This window comes from Prionailurus bengalensis, chromosome A2 (assembly GCF_016509475.1).
Source record: "Prionailurus bengalensis isolate Pbe53 chromosome A2, Fcat_Pben_1.1_paternal_pri, whole genome shotgun sequence".
NCBI classification, from domain to species: domain Eukaryota; kingdom Metazoa; phylum Chordata; class Mammalia; order Carnivora; family Felidae; genus Prionailurus; species Prionailurus bengalensis.
The window spans coordinates 416,761-439,025 of NC_057348.1; the positions used below are offsets into that span (position 1 = coordinate 416,761).

Here is a 22,265-nt window from a genome sequence, read left to right on the forward strand (position 1 = left end):
GCCACAGCTGGGGTACTTTGTCCTGGCCACCCCAGGACGATCACACAAGTGACTTTTTGGACGGTGGGCAGCTGGGAAATGGTGGAGCTGGGGTTGGAACGTGGGCACCTGGGAAGGGCACGAGCCAGGGGGCAGAACCAGCGGCCTCTCCCTACACGCCTCCTCAGTGTAAGGCTTCATCCCCAGGCCTTCGGCCCTCAGCGACTGAGACTCCACACATCCTGAGCACCTCTGTGCACCTGCCCCCCCCCCCAGCCATACCCCCAAGGAAAGCCCCACAGCTGGAGACCAGAGACCAGAGCACCAGAAATTTATTGAACTCTCCACTTTTCCCAAAGCACAACTAGACACACACACACACACACACACACACACACACACACACGGGAGGGGTCCCCCAGCCCTGCTCTTGTGGGACATGCCAGGGTGGCCAGTGAGAGGTCAGCCCAAGGCAACAGGCCAGAGCTAGGCTAGGGGAAGGGCAAGGGACACGGACAGGGGAATGGGGCAGTCCTAGGGCAGAGGCTTCTGGCTGGAAGTCCTGATCCCGCAGGATGAAGGGAGGAAGTGTGTAGAGCAAATGGGGCCCCAAGAGCCACCAAAAGCCACCCGTGGAGGACAAACATGTTCCAAAAGGGTGGCAAGACCAGCCTTTAAGATGCAGCCCCTGTCCTAGGGCGTGGGGCACACGCGCAGGCGCACACAACAGAACACACCTGGAAAAAGGGGCGGAGCCCCAGGCCCCCCTCCCCCACATCCAAGCCAAAAGCTGGGGGATGGGGGAGGATCAAACAGGGACTGGAACAAAGTCCCCCGATTTATCAGTTGGGGCAAGTTTTTGGTGTTTCTTCCCAAAAGGGAAATTTTAAAATCTACAACAAATCATGCCAAATTCATTAAAAGTGATAAAAACCCAGCCTGCCGCTCCTTGCTTAAGTTTCAGACGGGGCCGAAAAAGCTGAACGAAGAAGGAACACGGAAGTGACCAGGCCGGGTCTCCTCGCTCAAACTCAAGTCCCGGAGCGGGGAGCTGCAAGGCCAGGACAGTCCGGTGTGGGGGGCCAGGGCCTCGCGTTTATCTGGGAGAGGCGGGCTGGGAAGGAGTCAGCGTGATAGCCACCCCCCCCCCCCCAGGGGTAGAGCACGTCTGCAGGGACAAATCCTCCAAATAATAAAGACACTTTAGCGAATGGCACGGGAGGCCTGGGGGAGGGGAGGCTGGGGGCGGGGGAGGGGGAGGGGGAGGGGGAGGGGGGCGGCCATCAGCTGCGCTGCTCCAGATACGCGGACAGGAGCAGTCCCGGTGGCAGGAAGTCCAGGTGGCGGTTGCTGACTCTCATCTGCCTCTTGCCCTCCAGGTCGGCACCTGTAAGGGGCACGGGGCGCAACGTTGAGGACAGCATGGGGGGAGGGCACGCGAGGTCACCGCCTCCATCCCTGCCCTCACGGGGGGTGGCGGGGTGGGGGGGGCTGCTTCCGCCTCAGGGCTCGAGTGGCCCAACCCCCACCCGCCCCACCTCCCTTCACTCCCGAACCTGAACCAGCCACGCACACCCGAGCGCATTCCATCTCCCCTCCTCCCATCTTGCCAGGGCCCCTGCTCCTCCGTGTCCCGGCCGTGGCCCAACTCCTGCGGGGAAGCACCCCCAGCCCAGCCCCTCCGTCCCGAGTCTGTGGGAACAAAGGGAAGGGAGCGTGGGAGGGGCCGTCCCTGAGTTGCCATGGAAACCGTCACCTCAGCAACTCCGGGCAGGAGGCGGAGCAGAGGAGCAAGGAGGCGGCGCACCCAGAGGCCGTGAGGACTCTCCCTGGGGCACTGTGTCCCGAGAACACCCCCGTGGTAAAAGCGGAGACACAGGCCCCAGGAGGGGGACTCGCCGAAGTCACCTGGGTGGCACGGTGGAGGGGGGCTGCAGGGAGAGCTGCAGCTAAACAACCTTGCACCCAGCATGGAGCCAGACGCACAGGGAGCTTCCAAAGAACTCGAACTCGCGCAAGAGCTTTTGCTCATGCTGCCCCTCCTCCTCCAGAAGCACCGCCCCCCCAGTACCCAGGCCCTCTGTGACTCGGGCCTTGGTGTCCCCAGGGTGCATCAGCCAGGTGGGGCCCCGTGGGTCGGCAGCACTTACTGGCTGAGATGAGGTCCATGTACTGACAGATGGCGTGAAGCAGGAGTCTCTCGAAACTGGAGAGGAACGGAAGGTAAGCGGTGGAGAGCCAGAGCCAGTCCCTGGAGGGGCACATTGGGCTCATCCCCACCCTGTCACCTGTTGTCCAGCATGGCCGTGTACACGGCCTGGGGAGACACAGAGAAAAACCTCAGCAGCCTCTCCTCCCAGGTCTCCAGAGTTTCCTGCAGGGGAAACAGGTCTAGGGGTGAGGCCAACTATGAGGCTGGGGCCAAGCTGTCTACGCCCCATGCCCAGGGGAGCCTCTGGAGCCCAAAGCCCTGGGTTCAAACGTGGCTTCTGACCTGCTATATGAAGCTACATAACCCTTTCCGAAGATACCAGGCACTGAGATATCCCCATGCTTCTGAACCCCTGTGCCCTCCTCCTGGTGAACTCCTTCCTACACATCCCGCAGTACCCACTGTCATTGGCCTTGCCCCTCCCACCCTCATGGAAAGCCCATTCCCGGCCCAGTTCCTGCACTCTGATCACCCTGGCCTGTGTACTGCCTTGTCACCAATACCACCTGCACTGGGTAACGGACTACCCCTGACACCACCACCAATTGAGAAAGTGAGGGAAAAAAGGTAATTAAAAAAAAACAGGCAGGTGGAAAAAGATGAGGCCTGGCCTGGTATTCACCATGGGGATGCGGCTCCGCTTGAGGACAGTTCTCAGACGCCGGCTGATGCGCTGGAAGCACTCACGGGGTGTGTAGGCTGGGTCCTCTGCAAGAGTTCTGGGCTTGGGGCAGCGTCTAGAGCAAGCCCCTGGCCCGCCCCACACGCCGGCTCCTCCACACCTGTCCCTGGGCACCGCCCACACACTAGGTTCCTCCCCTCCCCGGGCAACGCCCCCACACAGGGCTCCTCCCCACGTCTCCCCCAAGCACTGCCCACTCGCTGGGTCCCTCCCCACTCCCCCCCAGGCACCGCCCACACGTGGCATCCCTCCCCTTGTCCCTGGGCACCGCCCACACACCAAGCCCCTCCCCAGCTCTGCCCGGGCACCACCCACACACTGGCTCCTCCCCTCCTCTGCCCCGAGCACCGCCCACACGCCTGGCTCCTCCCCGTCCCTGGCCCGCCCACACAGGATCAGCTAGGCGTACACCCTCCGTACCTCTGGTCCCCCCAACCTCCCGTCCAGGCCCGCACCTCTCCTTCGATCCTCCCCGCGGCCGGGCCCCCTCCTCCGTGCCTTGCTCTTGCCCTCATCCTCCAGGTAGCGGAGAACCCGTTCCTGCTCCTCCCCAGAGCGGTTCATGAAGTCATTCCAGACCTAGAAGAGAGGCGCGCTGGACCCGGGCGTTCTCAGCCCCGGGTTCTCCATATGGCCAATGCCCACAGAGGGCCACAAAGTGTGCGGAAATACACGTGCGGGACACGTTCGCCCGCTAAGGGTACCCGCAGACCGCTCCTCCGGCAGGGATTGGTATGGACCAAATGTGCCCTCGGTGGAGTCCTTCATTCCCAATGAGGGGCAGATGAATCGGGAGTGCCGGAAACTTGTGGGGTACGTGGGAGTTCTGGCTTTGTCTGGGGATCCCCAGGGAAACAGAGAGGGTGGGCATAGAGGAACCAGAGGGGCATGGGTGCAGATGGTGCTCCTGACCGAGGGACCAGCATAGGCCGCGTGCGGCAGCGGAAGCGAGAACAGAGAGGAGGCCCGCGTGGCCGGAGCAGAGGGAGGCAGTGACCAGGGCACGGGGGCCCCACCTCCATGTAGGTCTCATTGCTGCAGGCCTCTGCGAAGATGCCGGGTGCTGCGGGGGGGGCCAGGTCCCCATCGTCCAGACCAGCTGTGCCCCCGTCTGTCTCCAGCAGCGTTAGGAGGTACTGGGCTAGATGGAAACAGATGGTCTCTGGGCTGGGGGGTGGCATTTGGGGCCCCCCAGTCTCCTTAGAAACCCAAGGACCATGTTTCCTCCCCTGGCCTCTGTATGTATGTAGGGCCTTTACGCTCTGGCTCACACTGGTCTCCCCACCCCCATGCTCCACCTGTCTTTCCCAGAAGGCGCAGAAACCATCTAGCCTCCACCTCCAGAACCCCTCCTTCTCCCGGGCTCGTTGAACTCCTATACATCTTTCAAAACCTGAGCTCCAACGCCCAGAGCTCCTTATAGCCCACTGCCAGCATTGCCAGCTCAGGGTCAGACTCAGGGTAAAGGCACCAGGTGATACCAACAGACACACAGTTCTCATCTGGGCCCCAGGAACCCCCCGGAGGTGCCCCCAGCCCCCGCTCACTGTTCTCTAGACGCTGAAGGCTCTTCCGGCCCTTGGCCTTGGGCACGAGGTCTGAGTTCCGCACGGCCTGGTTGATGAAGTGTTGCTTCCGCTTGGATGCTGACAGCCTCTTCACCTGGGAGCCAGCTAGAGCGGGCAGGCAGCCCGGAAGGGGCCTGTGGGCCGGGGTGGGGGTGGGGAGGCAGGCCTCAGGGCCAACACAGGCCAGGACCCCCACCATGGCCACTGCCGCTTGGTTTCCCTCAGCAACGGGAGCCCTAGACCCTTAAAATTGCCGTTTGTTTCATGGTCACATCCCCCAGGAGGCCCGTACAGTCGTGATGACAGATTAGTAAACTGGGGCTCAGAGAGGAGCAGACACTGGCCTGCATTCACACCTTGGGTGGGTGGCCAAGAAAAGTTCCCAGGCTTCCGGATCTTGCCGCAAGCTAGTGGGACCCAGAGTCTCCAGGTTTGAACACTGCCCTCCTCTTGGAGTTTCTCAAGAGGCCTTATTATTTTTTTTTTTGAGACTTTTTAAAAGTTTATTTAAGCAATCTCTGTACCCAATGTGGGGCTCCCAGCCGGGCACCCCATCAAAAGACTCGATTTAATGGAGCAACCCCCATGCCAGCAGCAGAGACACCGAGAAACATCCCCCGGAAGCTGAAGGTGACGGCCAAGTCTATCTGCCTTCTGACCCTGGAGTCCCCCCGAAATGTGCCCCCCTTGGAACTAATCTGCTGTCCTCCAAGCAAATGGCATTAATGTGTAGATGAATTAGCCGCATGGCCAGGCGTCCCACTGGGGACCCACGGGCCAGCTGCAGATACGACACGGGGCCGGGACGGAGCACTGGATGGAAACATCCTGGCGAGTTCCAGGCTTCCAGGTCAGCCCCTGGCGACCCCCAGACCACAGGGGGGATGGTCCCCACTGGGCCACAAAACCCTCACACTGCAGGGGCAATGGTGGATCCTGACCCTCAGAGGGTCTGGGCGCCAGGATGGCCCCTCCCGTGTCCTAACTCCCTCTCCCTCTGTCTGCTCCAGCCACAGGGTCTCCTCACCGCCCCTCCAGCAATGCCACACGCCGGCCCACCCGCCGGCCTGTACCCCCTGCCCGGTGCACGCTCCCCCTGCATCTGAATGGCTCACTCCTTTGAACATCTCCTTTGGCTCTGTTCTAACCTGTCAGGGAGACCCCGGCCCCCTTATGTAATATGTCACTGCTTTGTTTTCCTGATCACCGTAGACTGCCAGCCTCGTCCACCGAAGTCCCCACGCAGACACTCACCCACCAAGCCTGGCACCCAGCAAGTGGTCCAAAAACCGACTGCCGCATCCGTTCTCAAAAAAATCCCACAATTCCAAGACTGACTGGACTCCGAGTCCAAAATGCCCCCCAAACTTTCTGGTACCCAAAGTTCCCAGGACACAAATTAAAAACAGAAGTGTGGCCTCTTCCCTCCAAGCCACCAGTAGGCTCTAGAAAACCGTGAAACTCCAGGACTGTGGCAGAGACCCTGTAGGGGTTAGGAATGAAGCGAGTGCTCCGTGGGGTCTATACATATGTAAAGCGTCCCCCGCCTTAAGCATCTGTCCTCTGTAGAATGGCCATTACATCTTGATCAAAAAGCAAACAGGCTGATGAGACTCCGCACGGCATGAGGTCACAGTGGAGCAGGTAAGCAGCACGGGCTCCCCGGGTAACAGTTTCTGCCCAAATCCATGCTGCTGTCTGACGAATAAACTCACACACGCACTAGTACCCATCAACAGGAGCACACGGCAGAGGTACAGTTCGGGTCCTGGAATCTCAGCCCCGAGTTCAAATCCTAGCTAGGATGCTTCACGGTGGAACCGGGAGCCTCAGCTCACTCTCTGCCAAGTTAGGACAAGAATGGCCTCTGTGTGGGGCGCCTGGGTGGCTCAGTTGGTTAAGCGTCTGACTCTTGATCTCAGCTCAGGCCCTGATCTCTGGGTTATGAGTTCAAGCCCTGTGTTGGGGCTTACATTAAAAAAGAAAAAAAAATAACAAACGGCCTCTGTGAGCCTGAAAGGGGACAGTCAGGGCCACAAGGGGCCAGGGCAGACATCAACCCAGCTGCAACTTGCTTGGTTTCCTCCTGTCATGGGGAGGTCACCCCCTCTGCCACGCTGTTGTGAATATTCATTTTCACCATCACTATCATGCAGGAGGCTGGTGATACTATGTTGAGGCCCATTAACTTAGCAACTGAGACACAAAGTCATTATCTCAAGATCCCACAGTTGCGAGGAAGGCGGCCGGCCGGCACGGGGAGAGGTAAATCAAGTCAGCACAGAGCCAGTGACTGTGAGGCTGGATCCAAACTGAGGGCTGCCTCCCTGAGGCCCACCCCAAGCCCCAGTTCACCGTAGCTCTCCCTGGGCTCCAATGCCTGTGTCTCCACCTTGGCAGCTGGACAGCGTCCAGAACGGCAGCCTGGTGGGGCTGATAACAGAGTCCGCATCCGGCGCGGGGGGTGGTTATCAGGAGATGTCAGAGCAGAGCTGAGTCCTCAGGACTTGGGGCTCGGAGAAATGGGGCTTCCCCATCACCTCTTGAGAGTGGCAGAGCCAGGATTTGAACCCGGTCGGAACAGCAACACCCCCTTGAACCATTCAGCCTCCTGCTTCCCTCTGGGCCCCTCAGACCACCCCCACACCTGGTTGAGACCCAACGGGGCCCTCCCTTGCTCCACCACCATGCATGGCTCCCCAGAACCCTGAGGGCAAGGCCCAGCTCCATCTTGACCTGGCATCAGAAGCCCTGCCCTGCCCTGCACCGGGACCACAGGGGCCTGTGTCCGGCCCCATAGGCTTCTGGAGGGCTCGCCACCCTCTCGTGGGCCTCCTGCGCTGAGCCGAGCACTGGAAATCGAGTCCCACCACCAACTCAAGCTTGCTGACCTCAACCAAATTCCAGCAGGAGACAAGAAACGTGTGGTCTCCAGGGCCAACGACCGGGCCTGGTCCCCACTGGAGGAAGAGAGGACAGCAGAAGCGGGCAGGACAGAGATGGCAACCCACAAGTGCCCAGCAAATCGGATCTGTAACGAAGGCTGACGGGAGAGGGACGTGTGGCAGCACAAAGTTGTGTAAAACACACCCACACATCAAAAATCAGTGCCTCACCCCATCCTCTGCTCCCTTCACCGTGCCCCAAAGCCCCCAGGAACAGTCTACCTCAGGGCCTTTGCTGAGCCTTCTGCCGGAAGTACCTTTCTTGGCACAGTCTGCCGTCGGCTCAAATGCCACCTCCTGGGAGAAACCGCCGTGCTCCTGGACAGCCCGACCAGCCCCATTACCCCGCCTCACCTGTTGCTGCCCAGAACCAGCTGGTCTACTCATCTATTTACTATTTAACCCTCTTTTCCTGAACTACACGCTTGCAGACGGGATGGGGTCGGCCCCGCCCCTGCTGTGGCCCGGGCACCTGCCCACAGAGACCGCTTCACGGATGGGGAAACCGGCAACGCAGGCGGGGTGCCTTAGGCTTCCTGGACCTGACAGGCCTCAGGAAATGTCCGTGTCCTCAAGGTGCCTGTCCAGTGAGGGTGGACAGGCCCCAGGTAGAAACAGCTGCTAAGTCAGCTTGGGTCTGGGGAGAACAGACAGCCTCCTTTGTCTCCCCCAGTTCTGTTCCCCGCGGGTTCTGAAAGGGGGCCTCTCGCCACCTGCTCTGTTGGGCTCCAGGGTACCTTCTGTGGCACCGGTCCCCCTCCCCCAGGGACAAGCAAGAGAGGAACCTACTTCCCGAAGCAGGAAACCAAGGGGGGAGGGCTCCGAGCGGAGGTGACTCAGGCTGGGGCGGGGCCCCGCGGCCCCCAGCAGCGGCCACACCCCGGGGGACACGGGGTGCCGCGGTGGCACCCACCTGGCAAGTTAATACCCGCTCTGGGTGCTTAAGGCCCCTTCAGAGAAGGGAAGTCCCAGGTCTGTGGAGACCCACGTGGCCTCCGGGCAGGTACCGGGCGGAAATCGTAACAGCACAGCGGCAACGAAACAGAATGAGACGCTTGGGACAACACAGAATGCGCGCGTCCTTTTGCGGGGCACCTCTGAGCGCAGGGTCCCTGACACCCCCCACCTCGTCCCAGGCACTGCGAGAAGAGGCCGCTGGTCTATCTCGTTGTACAGATGGAGAAACTGAGGCACAGAAGCTGGAGTGACTGACCGGCACACGGACGGACGACTAGGCAGCCGATTCCTCGCTCCCCGCCCCCCACCCCCCCAGGACCAGGGGGCGACAGCGCGGTTTTGGGCATAAACACCCCGCTTCCGCGGAAGTGTGCCCGGCCCCTCTGGGGTCCTACCTGCAGCGGCGGCCCCGCCCCCTCCCGCTCCCGCTGACCTGGTGTTGAAGCACCCCCCCCCCCAGTTAAGTACTCAGACGCGAACAAAGAGCCCTATGTCCTCGGGGGGTGGGGGCTGGAAAACCCCATGGGGCGCGCACCGGACTGGCTGTGGGGTGCAGACCCCGCGTGGGGGGACAGCGGCTCGTGCGTTAGCGCCCGCAACACCAAAACGGACTCGGGGGACGCGGCGCGCAGCGACACCACCTCGCCACCTCACCCGAGCGGGCGGCCAGGCGCACGACACCCCCAAAGCGAGACAATACGCGGGCGCGGGGCTGAGGGGGCACTTCTGGGCCCCGGGGGCACGCCAACGCACGAACCGGGTGCCTCCCTCCGCCCAGCAGACGCGCGGGCCGGTCGGGGGTGGGATCCCCCCCGGGGGACGACAAAGCCCCCTCCTCCCACCCCCACCACGGTCGGGGGCACCCCCAAGGAAAAGGGGCGGGGCGGGCCTGGGGCTGCAGCCGGACCCGAGGGGAGAGGGGAGAGGGGAGAGGGGAGAGGGGAGAGCGGAGAGGGGAGAGGGGAGAGGGGAGAGGGGAGGGGCCCCGGAGTCCTGGAGGGCGTGCCCCGCCCGCCCCGCCGCGCTCACAGCGTCCGCCGCCCGCCGGGGGCGCTTCCCACCGCCGCCGCCTCCGAGCCGCCCTCCGGGTTCTCCAGCGCGACCATGGCCCGGACGCTGCTGCCGCCGCCGCCGCCCGGCAGGGCCTTCTCGGGCCGAGCAGGAAGTGACGGGCGCCCAGAGGCGGGCCGGGGCGGGGCCTGGAGGCTGGACGCGCGGGGCGGGGACCGAGGCCGCAGGGCCAGCCAGATCCCGGGGCACACACGGGGAGACCGAGGCGGCGGGTAGCGAGATCCCCGCCCCCGAAGCCTGGAGGCCGGTGGGCGGGGCACCCAGCCTCCAGGGGATGGTCGGGGAAACCGAGGCCTGGGGAGCTAGGAAAGAGGGGGGCATCCATTTCAGAGGCAGGAGACAGATGAAATGACCCAAGCCGCGCCCCCACCCCGGCCCCCAGCCCCGAGTCCACCAGACTCTCCCAGTCCTGTTTCAGTGCGGCCCCTGGAGCCCTGACTCCTTTACTCATCTCTGAAAATAGACGTTAAAAGGAGGGGGGGGGGGCGCCTAGGTGGCTCAGTCGATTAAGCTCTGACTTGGGCTTGGGTCATGATCTCGCGGTCCGTGGGTTCGAGCCCTGTTGGGACTCTGTGCTGACAGCTCCGAGCCTGGAGCTGCTTCAGATTCTGTGTCTTCCTCTCTCTCTGCTCCTCCCCCACTCACACTCTGTCTCCCTCTCAAAAGAAATAAGCATAATAATTTTTAAAAATTTTAATAAAACAATTTTTTTTTTTTTACATAGGGCAACATCAGTTCCCACCCCCTTTCACCCCTGAGGATTTGTTCATTTAACAAATGTCCACTGTCAGCAGGGCCCAGTGATGGGCTCTGGGGTGTGGCAGTGGCCAGGACAGACCCTTTCCCCTGGGAGTGGGGCAGGAAAGAGGAGTTCTCCGAGAGAGGGACTGGCAGGCTGCAAAGTGAGAAGAGTGTGTCAGGCAGAGAGGACAGCCAGTGCAAAGGCCCTGAGGTATCCAGAGTGACCAGAGCAGGGTGATGAGTGAGCATGAGGGGGAAGGAGGCACAGGGCCGAGGGTGGACCCGTGAGCCCTGCGGTCCTGTGATGGCGGGTCTGGCAACGGGGAGCTGTGGGAGGGTTGGGAGCAGAGAATCGAACCTGTGGAATCTGGCTGGAACCCACCCTTCAGTCTACAAGAAAAGTGGAAACCAGGACCACGTGAAGAGGCGCCACAGGGAGACAGCGGCCGCAGACAGCCTGTTGGAAACTGTGCCGGAGAATGACCGGGTCACTTTAACAAACACACAGGGTACGGGGGAGGGGCTGCTAAAAGAGCCCCCAAAGCGCGCACTATGTGGCATCAAACGGATAAATGTGAAAAGAGCCAAATGAATCAAAGGTGATATAAATCCAGAGAGAAGGCGCCTGCGGGGGGGGGGGGGGCGGCCAGCAGGGGGTCCTGGGGGGGGGCTGGTTCTGGGGGGTGGGGATTGGTTCCTGCTCCCGCCCCCGAGAACTAACTGCCCAATAAATGTGCTAATTCTAGAGCATACAACCGGGCCTCCCCCCCATTCTGGGGTCTCCTTTCTGGGGAACCTGGGTTGGTACCCTCCTGACACCCGCCTGGACCCTCGGCCGCCCCAGGAGCTGCCGCTGCTCTCCCCACAGCCCCCACCTCAAAGAAGTTTCTCTTCCTTTTCTGATTGTTTAAGCCGTTGTCCAGAATCGTCCTCAAGATGGAAAGCGGGTGGACAGAAAAAGTATCTGGGGTACGTGGGGTACACGCGCCCTTGCAAACTGCCCTCCACCTGGTCCTACCCCAGTGGCACAGGTGGCCACGCCCCCAGTGCGAGCGTCCAATAGGGGCAGCCAGTCAGGCAGGGGGCCACACCCCCACCCACAGCCAAGGAGTCCCCGCAGGCTGTGTACGTCAAGAACAGGTATCTTCTAGGGGCGCCCGGTGGCTCAGTCGGTTAGCGTCTGATTCTGGCTCAGGCCATGATCTCGTGCCCACCTTGGGCTCTGCGCTGACAGCTCAGAGCCTGGAGCCTGCTTCAGATTCTCTGTCTCCCTCTCTGTCTGTCCCACCCCCCCCCCACCCCCGCTTGTGCTCTGTCCCTCTGTCTCGCTCTCAAAAATAATTAACGTTAAAAATATATACATATGAAAAAGAACAGGTGTCTTCTAACTGCCAGTTCCCCGGCAGACCTGCCCTGCTCTGAGCCTTCCATGGCTCTCCAGTGCCCCTTCTCCCAGCCTCTGATGGGGGCTGGCCTCCCTGCCAGCCAGGGCCCACCCACCCGGGGCCCCAGCCACGCGGAAGGCTAACAGGGCGCCTTCTCTGGTCTCTGTTTTGTCCCCGCCTCTTGCCTGTCCTCTGAGTCTCAACCCCCTGGTTAGGCTCGCCCTCTAGGGTCCACAGCAGCCTCCACACAGCCTCCCCCCTCCCCTCTCCCCTGGTCCCGCGAGCCCCACCTCCAGCCTGTCCCCTCCAGGGCTCCGGGGCCAGACTGTGCAAGGAGAGGGAAAGGACGAGAAGGTGGCTGTGCACGTGAGTGGAGGGCGCACGGGCAGGTGAAGGAGTGGCCAGCGGCTGCGGGAGAGGCGGGGAGGCGGGGACCAGGGGGGCGCAGGGTATAAAGTGGCCGCGGCTGCGTCGGCAGCAGAGAAGCCGCCCTGCCCGGCGGCGTCGCCCTCCGGGTCTGGCGGCCTGCAGCCGAGACCCTTCCCAGGCTCCGCGGGCGTGTCCCCAGCAGGCAGCGAGGAGGAAGGTCGCCGCCTGGGCGCAATCCGGCGGGCGGCCAGGGGGAAGAGGGCGGCGAAGCCATGCGCGCCGTGGCCACGTCCGCGCCCAACGCGTCCTGGTGGGCGCCGGCCAACGCGACGGTCTGCCCGGGCTGTGGCGCCGACGCCTCGGACGGCCGGGCCCCCGTGCCGCGGCCGGTGGACGCCTGGCTCGTGCCAGTTTCCTTCGTGGCGCTGATGCTGCTCGGGCTGGCAGGGAACTCGCTCGTCATTTTCGTCATCTGCCGCCACAAGCAGATGCGGACGGTGACCAACTTTTACATAGGTGAGCGCCCGGGGAACCTGCCGGCCACTCCGGGGGTCCCCAGAGAGGCCCAGGGGGCCTCCTAGCGCGCTGTGCTCTCCCAGACGGCACCCCCGCCCCCCGCCCCGTGCAGGGAGCAGGTCCCGTCCCTACTGTCCCTGACTCTTGGGCTAGAGCTCGAGAACTCTGGAGTCTGGACAGTGGCCGGTGGAGAGCTTGGCCTGGCCCTGAGGAAGGTGTCTGGTTAAAACGTGGTTCTTGTGACACGGTGTCCTATGAATGAAAGTAGGGAGAGGGGCTGCTAGGCCCGCGGGAGCCCGGTTTGCGACCCTTGCGCCAATGAAAGGCTCGGTTCACACATTTGTATGATGGGCCGACCGACTTGGCTCAGGTGAGTGCTCCTTTTCCCCTATTCTGTGGTGGCTGCTGGGCAGCGCCACTGTCTCCAGCATGCAGACCCGGAGGCAGGTTCAGAGGGGACGGGGGCGCGCGCCGGCTCTCCCCAGCTCGGACGAGGGCGCAACCCCGGCTCTCCCAGCCCGGACGGGGGCGCGCCCCGGCTCTCCCAGCCCGGAAGGGTCGCAACCCCGGCTCTGCCAGCCTCCACGGGGGCGCAACCCCGGCTCTCCCGGCCCGGACGGGGACGCAACCCCGGCTCTCCAACCTCGACGGGGGCGCGCCCCGACTCTCCCAGCCGCGACGGAGGCGCAACCCCGGCTCTGCCAGCCTCCACGGGTGCGCAACCCCGGCTCTCCCAGCCTCGACGGGGGCGCGCCCCGACTCTCCCAGCCGCGACGGAGGCGCAACCCCGGCTCTGCCAGCCTCCACGGGGGCGCAACCCCGGCTCTCCCAGCCTCCACGGGGGCGCAACCCCGGCTCCCCCAGCCCGGACGGGGGCGCGCCCCGGCTCTCCCCAGCTCGGACGAGGGCGCAACCCCGGCTCTCCCAGCCCGGATGGGGACGCAACCCCAGCTCTCCCAGCCTCGACGGGGGCGCGCCCCGGCTCTCCCAGCCGCGACGGAGGCGCAACCCCGGCTCTGCCAGCCTCCACGGGGGCACAACCCCGGCTCTCCCGGCTCGGACGGGGGCGCAACCCCAGCTCTCCCAGCCCCGACGGGGGCGCGCCCCGGCTCTCCAGCCCCGACGGGGGCGCGCAGGGCGCAATGACTGTCGCTCGAATGGCCACGAAACCCGTACTGAGGGGATGTTTGACGTGTACGAATGGGGGACTGGAGGGCGCCCCAATTTCTCTGCCGAAGGACGCCGGGGGATCTTCCAGGCGGTCTTGCGGGTTACTCGGAGAAAGGCAAGGAAAGGGTGGGGGCTGGGCCGGGCTGTTGGGTGGCTGAGGCCCCCGCGTGTTCCCTCCTGCAGCCAACTTGGCGGCCACGGACGTGACCTTCCTGTTGTGCTGCGTGCCCTTCACGGCCCTGCTCTACCCGCTGCCCGCCTGGGTGCTGGGCGACTTCATGTGCAAGTTCGTCAACTACATGCAGCAGGTGCGCGGGCTGGGGAAGGGGCCGCGGAGTCCAGGGGCGGGGCCGAGGAGGAGGTGGAGCCTGGGCCTGGGGACAGGAAAGGGGACCGCGTAAAAGGCAGAGATACAGTTAGGGACCGGGCTTGCGGAGGTGGGCCGGCGCCTTCTCCCGCGCCTGTCCCGCCTTCCTAGGATGGCTGTGCTTCTTCTGCCCATCTCAGCGGACCCCCAGCCGCCCGGTCAAACCCGCACTGGGATCCCCCTCTCTGCCCCTGGAGGCCCTCCCGCGACGTGTCCCGTTTGTGCCCGGGTGTTTGGACCTGTGGGGGCACCCGCGGGGTGGGCGCAGACGGGACAGGCCCCACACCGCGCACGGGACGAAACGCCCGCTCTCGCCCCCTCCCCCAGGTCTCGGTGCAGGCCACGTGCGCCACCCTGACGGCCATGAGCGTGGACCGCTGGTACGTGACCGTGTTCCCACTGCGCGCCCTGCGCCGCCGCACACCCCGCCTGGCTCTGGCGGTCAGCCTCGGCATCTGGGTGGGTGAGTGCAGCGCGAGCCCCGCACGGGGCGAGGCGGGGGTGGGGGGGGGACGACAAGCCTTCGTGCCCTGGGCGCCCCCACCCCCACCCCCCGCCCCGCCCCGCCAACCGCCCCTCACTGGGCTCCGGCCGTGCGCACATCTGGGACATGGGCGCTCCCTCCGAAGAGCCGCCGAAGGCGTGGACCCCGGACGACGCGCGCCTACGAGGCGCGCCCAGTGACGCTGCCCCGGGGGGCACCTGAGGGTAGGGGTCCTGGCCTCCTGGCGTCCCTCGTCCCCGGGGCAGGCTCTTCACCTTGTCGTGTGGCGCAGGCTCGGCCACCGTGTCCGCGCCGGTGCTCGCCCTGCACCGCCTCTCGCCCGGGCCCCGCACCTACTGCAGCGAGGTCTTCCCCAGCCGGGCCCTGGAGCGCGCCTTCGCGCTCTACAACCTGTTGGCGCTCTACCTGCTGCCGCTGGTCGCCACCTGCGCCTGCTACGGGGCCATGCTGCGCCACCTGGGCCGCACCGCCGTGAGCCCCGCGGCCGCCGACGGCGCCCTGCAGGTGAGCGGCCGCCGGCTGGCTGGCTGGGTGGAGGCACGGTGTGGGGGACGCGCGTCTGGAGGAACCGGGGGTGGGGGGGGAGAGCGGGCAGCGAAGTGGGGGGGGGGGGCTCAAGGCTCAAGAAGGGGAGCTCTGGGGGCGCCCGGCCGGCTCAGCGAGTAGAGGGGGCGCTTTTGCTCATGGGGTCGCGAGTTCAGGCCCCATGCTGGGCCCCGGAGCTTACTTTAAGAGTGAGCGACCACGGAGGGGGGGCTCTGCGGGGTGGCCCCGGCCAGCCCAGCCCGCAGCCTTTCCTCACCACCCCTGCACCCCGCAGGGCCGGCTGCTGGCAGAGCGGGCCGGCGCCGTGCGGGCCAAGGTCTCGCGGCTGGTGGCCGCGGTGGTCCTGCTCTTCGCCGCCTGCTGGGGCCCCATCCAGCTGTTCCTGGTGCTGCAGGCGCTGGGCCCGGCGGGCGCCTGGCACCCGCGCAGCTACACCGCCTACGCGCTCAAGATCTGGGCACACTGCATGTCCTACGGCAACTCGGCGCTGAACCCGCTGCTCTACGCGTTCCTGGGCTCCCACTTCCGGCAGGCCTTCCGTCGGGTCTGCCCCTGCGCCCCGCGGCGGCCCCGCCAGCCCCGGGGCTCCGGGCTGCCCGCCCCCGCCGCCCCCCCGACGGAGCTGCGCCGCCTGGCCGCCGCCGGGCCCCCGAAGCCCGGGAGAGTGCGGGTGTCCTGAGGGAGCCTCCGGCCCCAATCCGGGCGGATTCTGCGGGGAGAGAGCTGGGCCCCTGTGGGACAGGTGCCGTTTGAGCAGCGGCCGCTCGCATGTGGTTATGAATATCTCGGTTTCTGTGCAAGATAACCATAGTGAAAACGTCCCCCCCACCCCATGTCCCCTCGGTACGAATTTGCTGTGATGTCTGCTCCCACTGATATCCTAATTACTTCTGTATTTCCTGAAATTGAAGACACTTTGATACTGGCACTCTCTGGAACGTTCCCCCAAAGCACCGACAGACGTCTTGCAATCGTAACGTTATAAGCTTCGGCCCGTTTTCAGAAATACGGACATGTGAACAGCGTGCGATTTTTAAAGTGCTGAAATAAAGTAGTGTTACTGCTACCCGGTGAGTGTCCAGCGTCCCTGCTGGGGAAACAGCGGGTGTCACGGAGTGCACAGGTGCTCCCTGGAGCACGTGCACAGAGCCACTCGCCGGACAGACGGACGGACGGGCGGACGGACGGACGGCTCCTTGAGAAAGCGCCCCACAGCGGAGGGAGGCAGAAGAGCGGCCGATTCTCACTCCCGGGCCTGTGGAGTAACCGGGCTCGGCTGCGCTGGACGGGCGCACCTAGCAGCCGGACCTGGAAGGCCCCAGAAGGCCTTCCTGGCAGGCCTAGTGGCGGAGCAGTCCTCTCCCCACCCCCCCACCCCCCACCCGTGTGGCTGTTGGGCTTCCTCCCCGCATGGCCGCATGGTGCTCCCGGAAAGTCAGGCTCATCCCTTGGCACAGGTTCCAGGAAGAGCCTGGAGGCCCGGGCTCAGAAGCCTCACACCGCTGTTTGCACCCGGATTGCTGCGAGCCGAGCCGTCAGAGCCTCGCCCCGCCCAGATGTCGCTTGGGTGGGGCTGCCTGCGCAGGATTAGTTCAGCCTTCCCCCAACAGCCCTGCCGGCTGAGGCTTAGTCACTCCCGCAGGACCCCCGCCCATCTCTGGGAGGGCTCCAGGGCTCCCAACTTATCTGGAAACAGCATGGCCCTGCAAGTAATCCCAATTGGCAGCGATGTTAATGTGAGACCAAGAGGCCAAAACACAGGGCCATTTCGACATTGGCCTGAAGCTGGCTTGTTTTTGTCTTCAACACCAGCCTCCAGACCGGGCAGGACAAGAGGGTGGAATTCTCCCCTTTGCCCACAGGCCCTGCCGCCCCCGCCCACTCCCTGCCCTCCAAACTCACCCTCTCTCTGCAGCTGTTTGAACTGCTGCCATCCCTCTGGCCTCTGGGCCTTTGCACATGCAGGTCTGGCTGTCGTGCCAGCTGTGCCTCACTCATCCATCAAGTCTCAGCTCAGCTGGCTCCTCCTCCTCCGGGAAGCCTTCCTGGAGCTCTCTGCGCCCAGCGCTGCCCCCATCACGGTTCTGATGTCCCTGTGTTGTACCTGCTGGCTGCCTGTCTCACGTGGTCCCCCACGTATCCCCAGCGCCCAGCGCATGGTCGGGCTGATTAGATATTTGCGGGATGAATGACCAAGTGTGTTGTGGGGGTTAAGAGAGAAAGTGTGTGCAGAGGGAGTGGCACAGTTTCTGCGCGAAAACGGTTTTTTTTTTTTTAAAAAAAAGAAGGTGAAGGGGGCTCTGGGGTATTCACGTCAGAGAAATAAAAGCTCCGGGACAGAAAACCCGCACACTTAGCTCACCTGCGGCAGCCGACACGCGGTACCTTGGGCATCCACGACACGCGTGTGGGCAAGCACACTCGCCCACCCACACCATGGGACACAACTCAGCAGCAGACAGTTGTGGGCGCGGGGCAGACACGCGGCCCCTCGGACGCATCTCCCAGAATCACGCGGGGAAAATCAGGCAACCCCCAAGGTTACACGACACGTGTGGTTCTAACAGCACCTGGAGGAGAGAGCGTTATGGGGATGGAGAAGAGACCGGTGGTTGCCGGGGTGAGGGCGGTAGGGGCAGTGAGCGAGGTGGGCGGGGGGGGGGGGCAGCAGGAGGGACCCTCGTGATGGCACACTCCTGTCCCATAAAACGGGGAAATCCAAAGAAGGTGGGCGGATCGCATCAGTGTCAAAATCCTGGTTGTGATACCGTAGTGCAGTGTTACAAAATGTCACTGTCGGGGGAAGCCTGGCGAAGCTCTGCGTCAGGATTCACGATTATCTCAGGAAAACACACAAAGTTGACGGGCTGAAAGGCAGGTCTAGGAAGAGGAGTCGTTTGGGGCCCATTTAGCTGGGCCTCGTTTTCGGAGCCCCTCCCGTGTGCCAGGCTCTGCGCTGGGGGTCGGGCCACGGCAGCGAGGAGGGGCTTCCTGTACACAGTCCCTGCCTGGTCTTGGACGGAAGGGGCAGACTACCTGGAGAGATGCAGAGTTAGAGCAGCAGAAAGGGTCATGAGAAAGACATGTGTGCCCCTCGTGGGTCACTGGGAGCCTGACCTTGGCGGGGGTGAGTCCAGGAAGGCTTCCTGGAGCAGGCAAGTCTGGGAAACGTGAACGCAGCTCGGAGGTGGGGGAAGAGCACAACAGATGGGGAGCACAGACAGTGTAAAGGCCCTGGGGCAGGAAACATCTGGTGAGAAACAGCTAGAAGGCCTGCGGGGCCAGAGGAGAGTGCAGTGGGAAGATTGCCAGCTGCAGGGATAAGCCAGATCTTCCCTGAGGGTGATGGGAACCATGGAGGCTCCTAAGCAGGGAGGGACACGGCCAAGGTAGGTGGAGACTTTTCCAGTTTATTATTTCATTACTACCACGGGTCTTGCCTTTTGAGCCGCCAGGACCAGGCATATGCCAGCACAGCCCATCCGAGAGAGCAGGTGGGATGGGCCTCAGGGCCACCTGATGGGGATAAGCCCTGGGGGTCTGGGGTAGGGAAAGGGGCTGATTTCAATTTCCGATAAACAATGAACAACTTTTTAGCATAAGTAGGTCCTGTGCAAAACTTAGGATACACTTAAAATGTAACCGCGAATCCGGTATTTATCTGGCAATTCTACCGTAGGACATTCAGAAGGAGCCGCAGGGGAGAAAATAACTCCGCGGGCCTCAGTTTCCCCGTCTGACCCGGGAAAGTCGTTTTCAGGGGACACGGCGCCACCTGGCGGCCTCAGGCGCCGGCCCCGCCCCTGACTGCAGTCCCGTCGGTGCCCGGCAGGTGGGGCGCGCACCCCACCGAGGTTCCCGGCTCGACCCCCACAAAGGAGCCGCCAGCGCTAAGGGGCGGTCGCTCATGCGAACCCCATACCAGACCCCGGCCCAGCGTCTCCCCGATGCGGAATGGGTCAAGCGAGCCGCATCATGAACTTCCTGGGCCGCAGGCACTTTCGTCTCCTCGGTCTTGTCTATGAGAAAATATTAAACGTGATATTTGACTGTTTTTATAAAACCTAATATAATTTAGGCTGGATTCATTAATATACATCCGTTATTGGTACATTTGCTTTTCTCTTATTTTAAAAGTTGTTAAAATCGCATTTTCGTGGACCCCGGCTTGCAGGGCCAGGGCAACCCGGGAGCCAGGTGCAAGTGACGGAAAACAGGGTTGAGTCGTTTCCACCGGGCCCAGCACCCCTGTCCGGGCTTGTTTGTTTTGGAAATCAAAACGGTGAATTGTTCCTCTCCACCTCTGTATAGACAGACGCCAAAAATCCTGTGGGATGAGGGAGGGAACACACGAATTCATTCATTCAACCAACATTTATTGAGCAACTACTATGTGCCAGGCACAGCCTCAGGCCTGGAAACCCTGCTTCAAGCAAGGAAGAGTGGGTCAAATGAATACCGAAAGTGAATACCGGACGTTTCAAAAACAGAAGCACCTGGATGAAGACAAAACAGGGTGACATGATGGGGTCACGCCTGACCCTGAGAGGTCAGGGAGGGACCCTCTGAGGAGCAGAGGCTCCAGTGTGAAGCAGGAGAGGGCACGGGCCATGGGGTGACGTGGAAAGGGGACGCCACACAGAAGGACTGGCCAGTGCAAAGGCCCAGATGTGGGAACATGTTTGAGGAGGAAAAACATGGGGAGGTGGACTGTTTGGGATCTGGGTGAATTTTTTTTTAAACTATTTTTTCAATCTTTTTTGTACATTTATGTATTTTTGAGAGACAGAGAGAGACAGAGCATGAGCGGGGCAGGGGCAGAGAGAGAGGGAGACACAGAATCCGAAGCAGGCTCCAGGCTCTAAGCTGTCAGCACAGAGCCCCACGTGGGGCTCGAACTCACAAACGCGAGACCATGACCGGAGCCAAAGTTGATGTTTCACCAACTGAGCCACCGAGGCGCCCTCCGCCACCTTTCTTTTTTGATCTGGGTGAATTTTTAAGAGGGTGCTTCCCCCACCCTCCCCCACCCGAGTGGGGAGCTGGCTACTTTTTCCCGGGGGGGGGGGGGGGGAGGTGTCCCAAACCTGCAGGGGCCTTGCAACATGGTCTGGACAGGAAACCTTATAGGACTTGGGTCTCTGTACCCATTTCCCAGCTTGCAAAACAGAGACCAAAGAAGGGTCAGCACCAACTGGAAATCACATAGCAAGACCAGGAGGACCGAGGTGGAACCAGGGCCTGCTGCCCACTCCCAGTGGAGCCAGCAAGTCTGCGAATCAATTCCCAGCTCCCTCCCTGGGCTAAAAATAGGATGGCCTCACTGGAGGCAGCTGGGAATCCTGCAGCCCCTCACCCTCTAGGACTGGGCACCTCTGGGGAAGTCGCTGTGCATGGACAACTTTCCCCAGGGAAAGGGGGGAAGGGCAGCACCCCCCCACCCCGCCCTTGAGAGCACCCCGCCGTGCCCCTCCTTTTGAGCAGAAGGAAATGGAACCCTCAAAACGAGTATACAAGGAATGAATTAACGTGGACTCGTTTGGGGGTGCCTGGGTGGCTCAGCCTTTGAACCCCCGGACTCTTGATTTTGGCTCAAGTTGTGGTCCCACATGATGCGGAGGCCATGGGATCCAGCCCTGCGTTGGGCTCCCCACTGAGCGTGGAGCCTGCTTCAGATTCTCTTTCTCTCCCTCTGCCCCTCTGTGTACACGTGCGCTCCCTCTCTAAAAAAAAAGTATAAAAAACAAACAAAACATGGGCTCCTTTTAAGGGGAAGACGAGGCAGAGAGGCTCACGAATCTAACCTGGGTGGGGCAGGGAGTGCCTTCTGATGTCCTTGGCTCTATGATGGGGAAGAGGCTTTCCTGCACTTGGGAGAAGTGGCTCCTGGTGGAGGGGGGGGGGGGTGCCTGGACCCTTATGGTGGCTTTCCTCCCCAGCTCACCTGGGTCTCTCCAAACTTCCCCTCTTTGGGCAGATGTCTCTGCCCCTCCCACTGGAGGGGGGTGTGGATGAGCAGGCAGCTGGGACTGGGTGTTTAATAGCCTAAAGGTGGAGGCCTCTCACCACCTGCTGCCATTAGGCTACAGGAGGCCCTGGGGCTCGAGGGATGGGTTCCTGAGAGTGGTGGGCAGGACTCCAGCCCTGGGGTGGGGGCAGCCTCCAGGCACTCATCCCCTGGGCTTGGGAATCCCACCCCCCACCCCCCACTGAAGCAGGAAACCTGCACTTTGCACTGGAGGCTTGAGGTCCTGAAAAGATGTCAGTAGCGTGAGCCAACTGACAACCAGGGGCCCAAGCTCCACCCGGTAGGACTGGGGACAAGTGGCCCCCAGGCCAACTGCCCACCCGTGCTCCCACTTGGTTCACATCTGGGCTGCAGCCGGGCCCCTGCAATTAGTCCCAAGGGTGGCCCCTGGACCTCAGACCTCCCAGCAGAGCCCACATCCACATCCCCACCTTCGAGGCGCCCTACTCTGTGCCTCGGCGTCGCTCTCTTTGAAATGAGGACATTAAGAGTCTCTCCTACACAGAGATGTGAACGTGCATAGGGCACATGGCGGGCAAGGGGAGGCTCAGAATATGAAAATTATTATCGTTATTATTACCAAGGAGATTATCTTGTCTCTCCTCCTAGAGGGTGACAGTCGGGGGCAGGGGGCGTCACGATTTCACAAGGAGTCTTCCCGACGACCAGCACGCACTCCCCCACCCCCACGCTTGTGTCCAAGCAGCGCTGCCCGCCCCCCCCCCGCCTCCCCCGCCCCCGGCGGCAGCTTTCCCTCTCCTAGGCCTCTCCCCACCCTGCAGCACCCCCGACGAGGGTCCTGGCCTCCTCCCTTAGCCCCCGGCCTGCTCCCATTTCTCTTCCTTGTAGCTCCAGGCATCACCGCGTCTTTAACCCCCATTTTACAGATGTGGCAACAGAGGCTCTGTTGGGGGTGGGGGGGGGGAGGGGCGAAGTCTCTAGCGCCAGGTCGCTGGGCTATGGGACAGGAGTGAAACTCCGAGCCCGGAAGGGCAGGCCCGTCCTAGATGCCGGGAGAGCCGGTGACGGGGTCCCCGACCCGGCTCGGGTCCCTCCAGCCCGCCCTGACGGAGGTCTAAAGCCCTCCCCTCCCCCTCGGATGCTCCCAGTCCCTCCCGCGCCCTCGGCGTCCTGTGCGCTCGGAGCCGCGGCGCGCACTTTGCCCACCGTCCCTAAGCAGGGGGCGGGGCCTCCCGCGAAGCTGTTCCCCTTCCCTTTTATTAT

General features: G+C 62.8%; 2 protein-coding genes across 2 annotated transcripts; one reads left to right on the forward strand and one right to left on the reverse strand.

The window, feature by feature from the left end:
• Nucleotides 1-293: 293 nt before the first annotated feature.
• R3HDM4 (R3H domain containing 4) lies at nucleotides 294-9,517 on the reverse strand. Its single transcript, XM_043586004.1, has 8 exons — nucleotides 9,373-9,517; nucleotides 4,421-4,575; nucleotides 3,890-4,014; nucleotides 3,329-3,452; nucleotides 2,814-2,899; nucleotides 2,268-2,353; nucleotides 2,130-2,185; nucleotides 294-1,366 (listed from the first exon to the last, which is right to left on the reverse strand). Exons 1-8 carry the CDS (start codon nucleotides 9,447-9,449, stop codon nucleotides 1,263-1,265), a joined length of 813 nt encoding a protein of 270 aa, XP_043441939.1. The 5' UTR covers nucleotides 9,450-9,517; the 3' UTR covers nucleotides 294-1,262.
• Nucleotides 9,518-11,939: 2,422 nt separating this feature from the next.
• On the forward strand, nucleotides 11,940-16,079 carry KISS1R (KISS1 receptor). The gene is made up of 5 exons (XM_043586006.1): nucleotides 11,940-12,425; nucleotides 13,779-13,903; nucleotides 14,290-14,425; nucleotides 14,739-14,971; nucleotides 15,288-16,079. The coding sequence occupies exons 1-5, from the start codon at nucleotides 12,182-12,184 to the stop codon at nucleotides 15,690-15,692; spliced, it is 1,143 nt and encodes a 380-aa protein (XP_043441941.1). The 5' UTR covers nucleotides 11,940-12,181; the 3' UTR covers nucleotides 15,693-16,079.
• Nucleotides 16,080-22,265: the final 6,186 nt, after the last annotated feature.

Coding starts and splice junctions, on each gene's coding strand:
- R3HDM4 (XM_043586004.1), bottom strand. CDS start 9,449: ATGGTCGCGCTGGAGAACCCGGAGGGCGGCTCGGAGGCGGCGGCGGTG. Junction 3,453..3,889: donor GCAATGAGACCTACATGGAG/GTGGGGCCCCCG, acceptor CCTCTCTTCTAG/GTCTGGAATGACTTCATGAA. Junction 2,354..2,813: donor AGCGGAGCCGCATCCCCATG/GTGAATACCAGG, acceptor TTTCCCCTGCAG/GAAACTCTGGAGACCTGGGA.
- KISS1R (XM_043586006.1), top strand. CDS start 12,182: ATGCGCGCCGTGGCCACGTCCGCGCCCAACGCGTCCTGGTGGGCGCCG. Junction 12,426..13,778: donor GGTGACCAACTTTTACATAG/GTGAGCGCCCGG, acceptor TCCCTCCTGCAG/CCAACTTGGCGGCCACGGAC. Junction 14,972..15,287: donor CCGCCGACGGCGCCCTGCAG/GTGAGCGGCCGC, acceptor TGCACCCCGCAG/GGCCGGCTGCTGGCAGAGCG.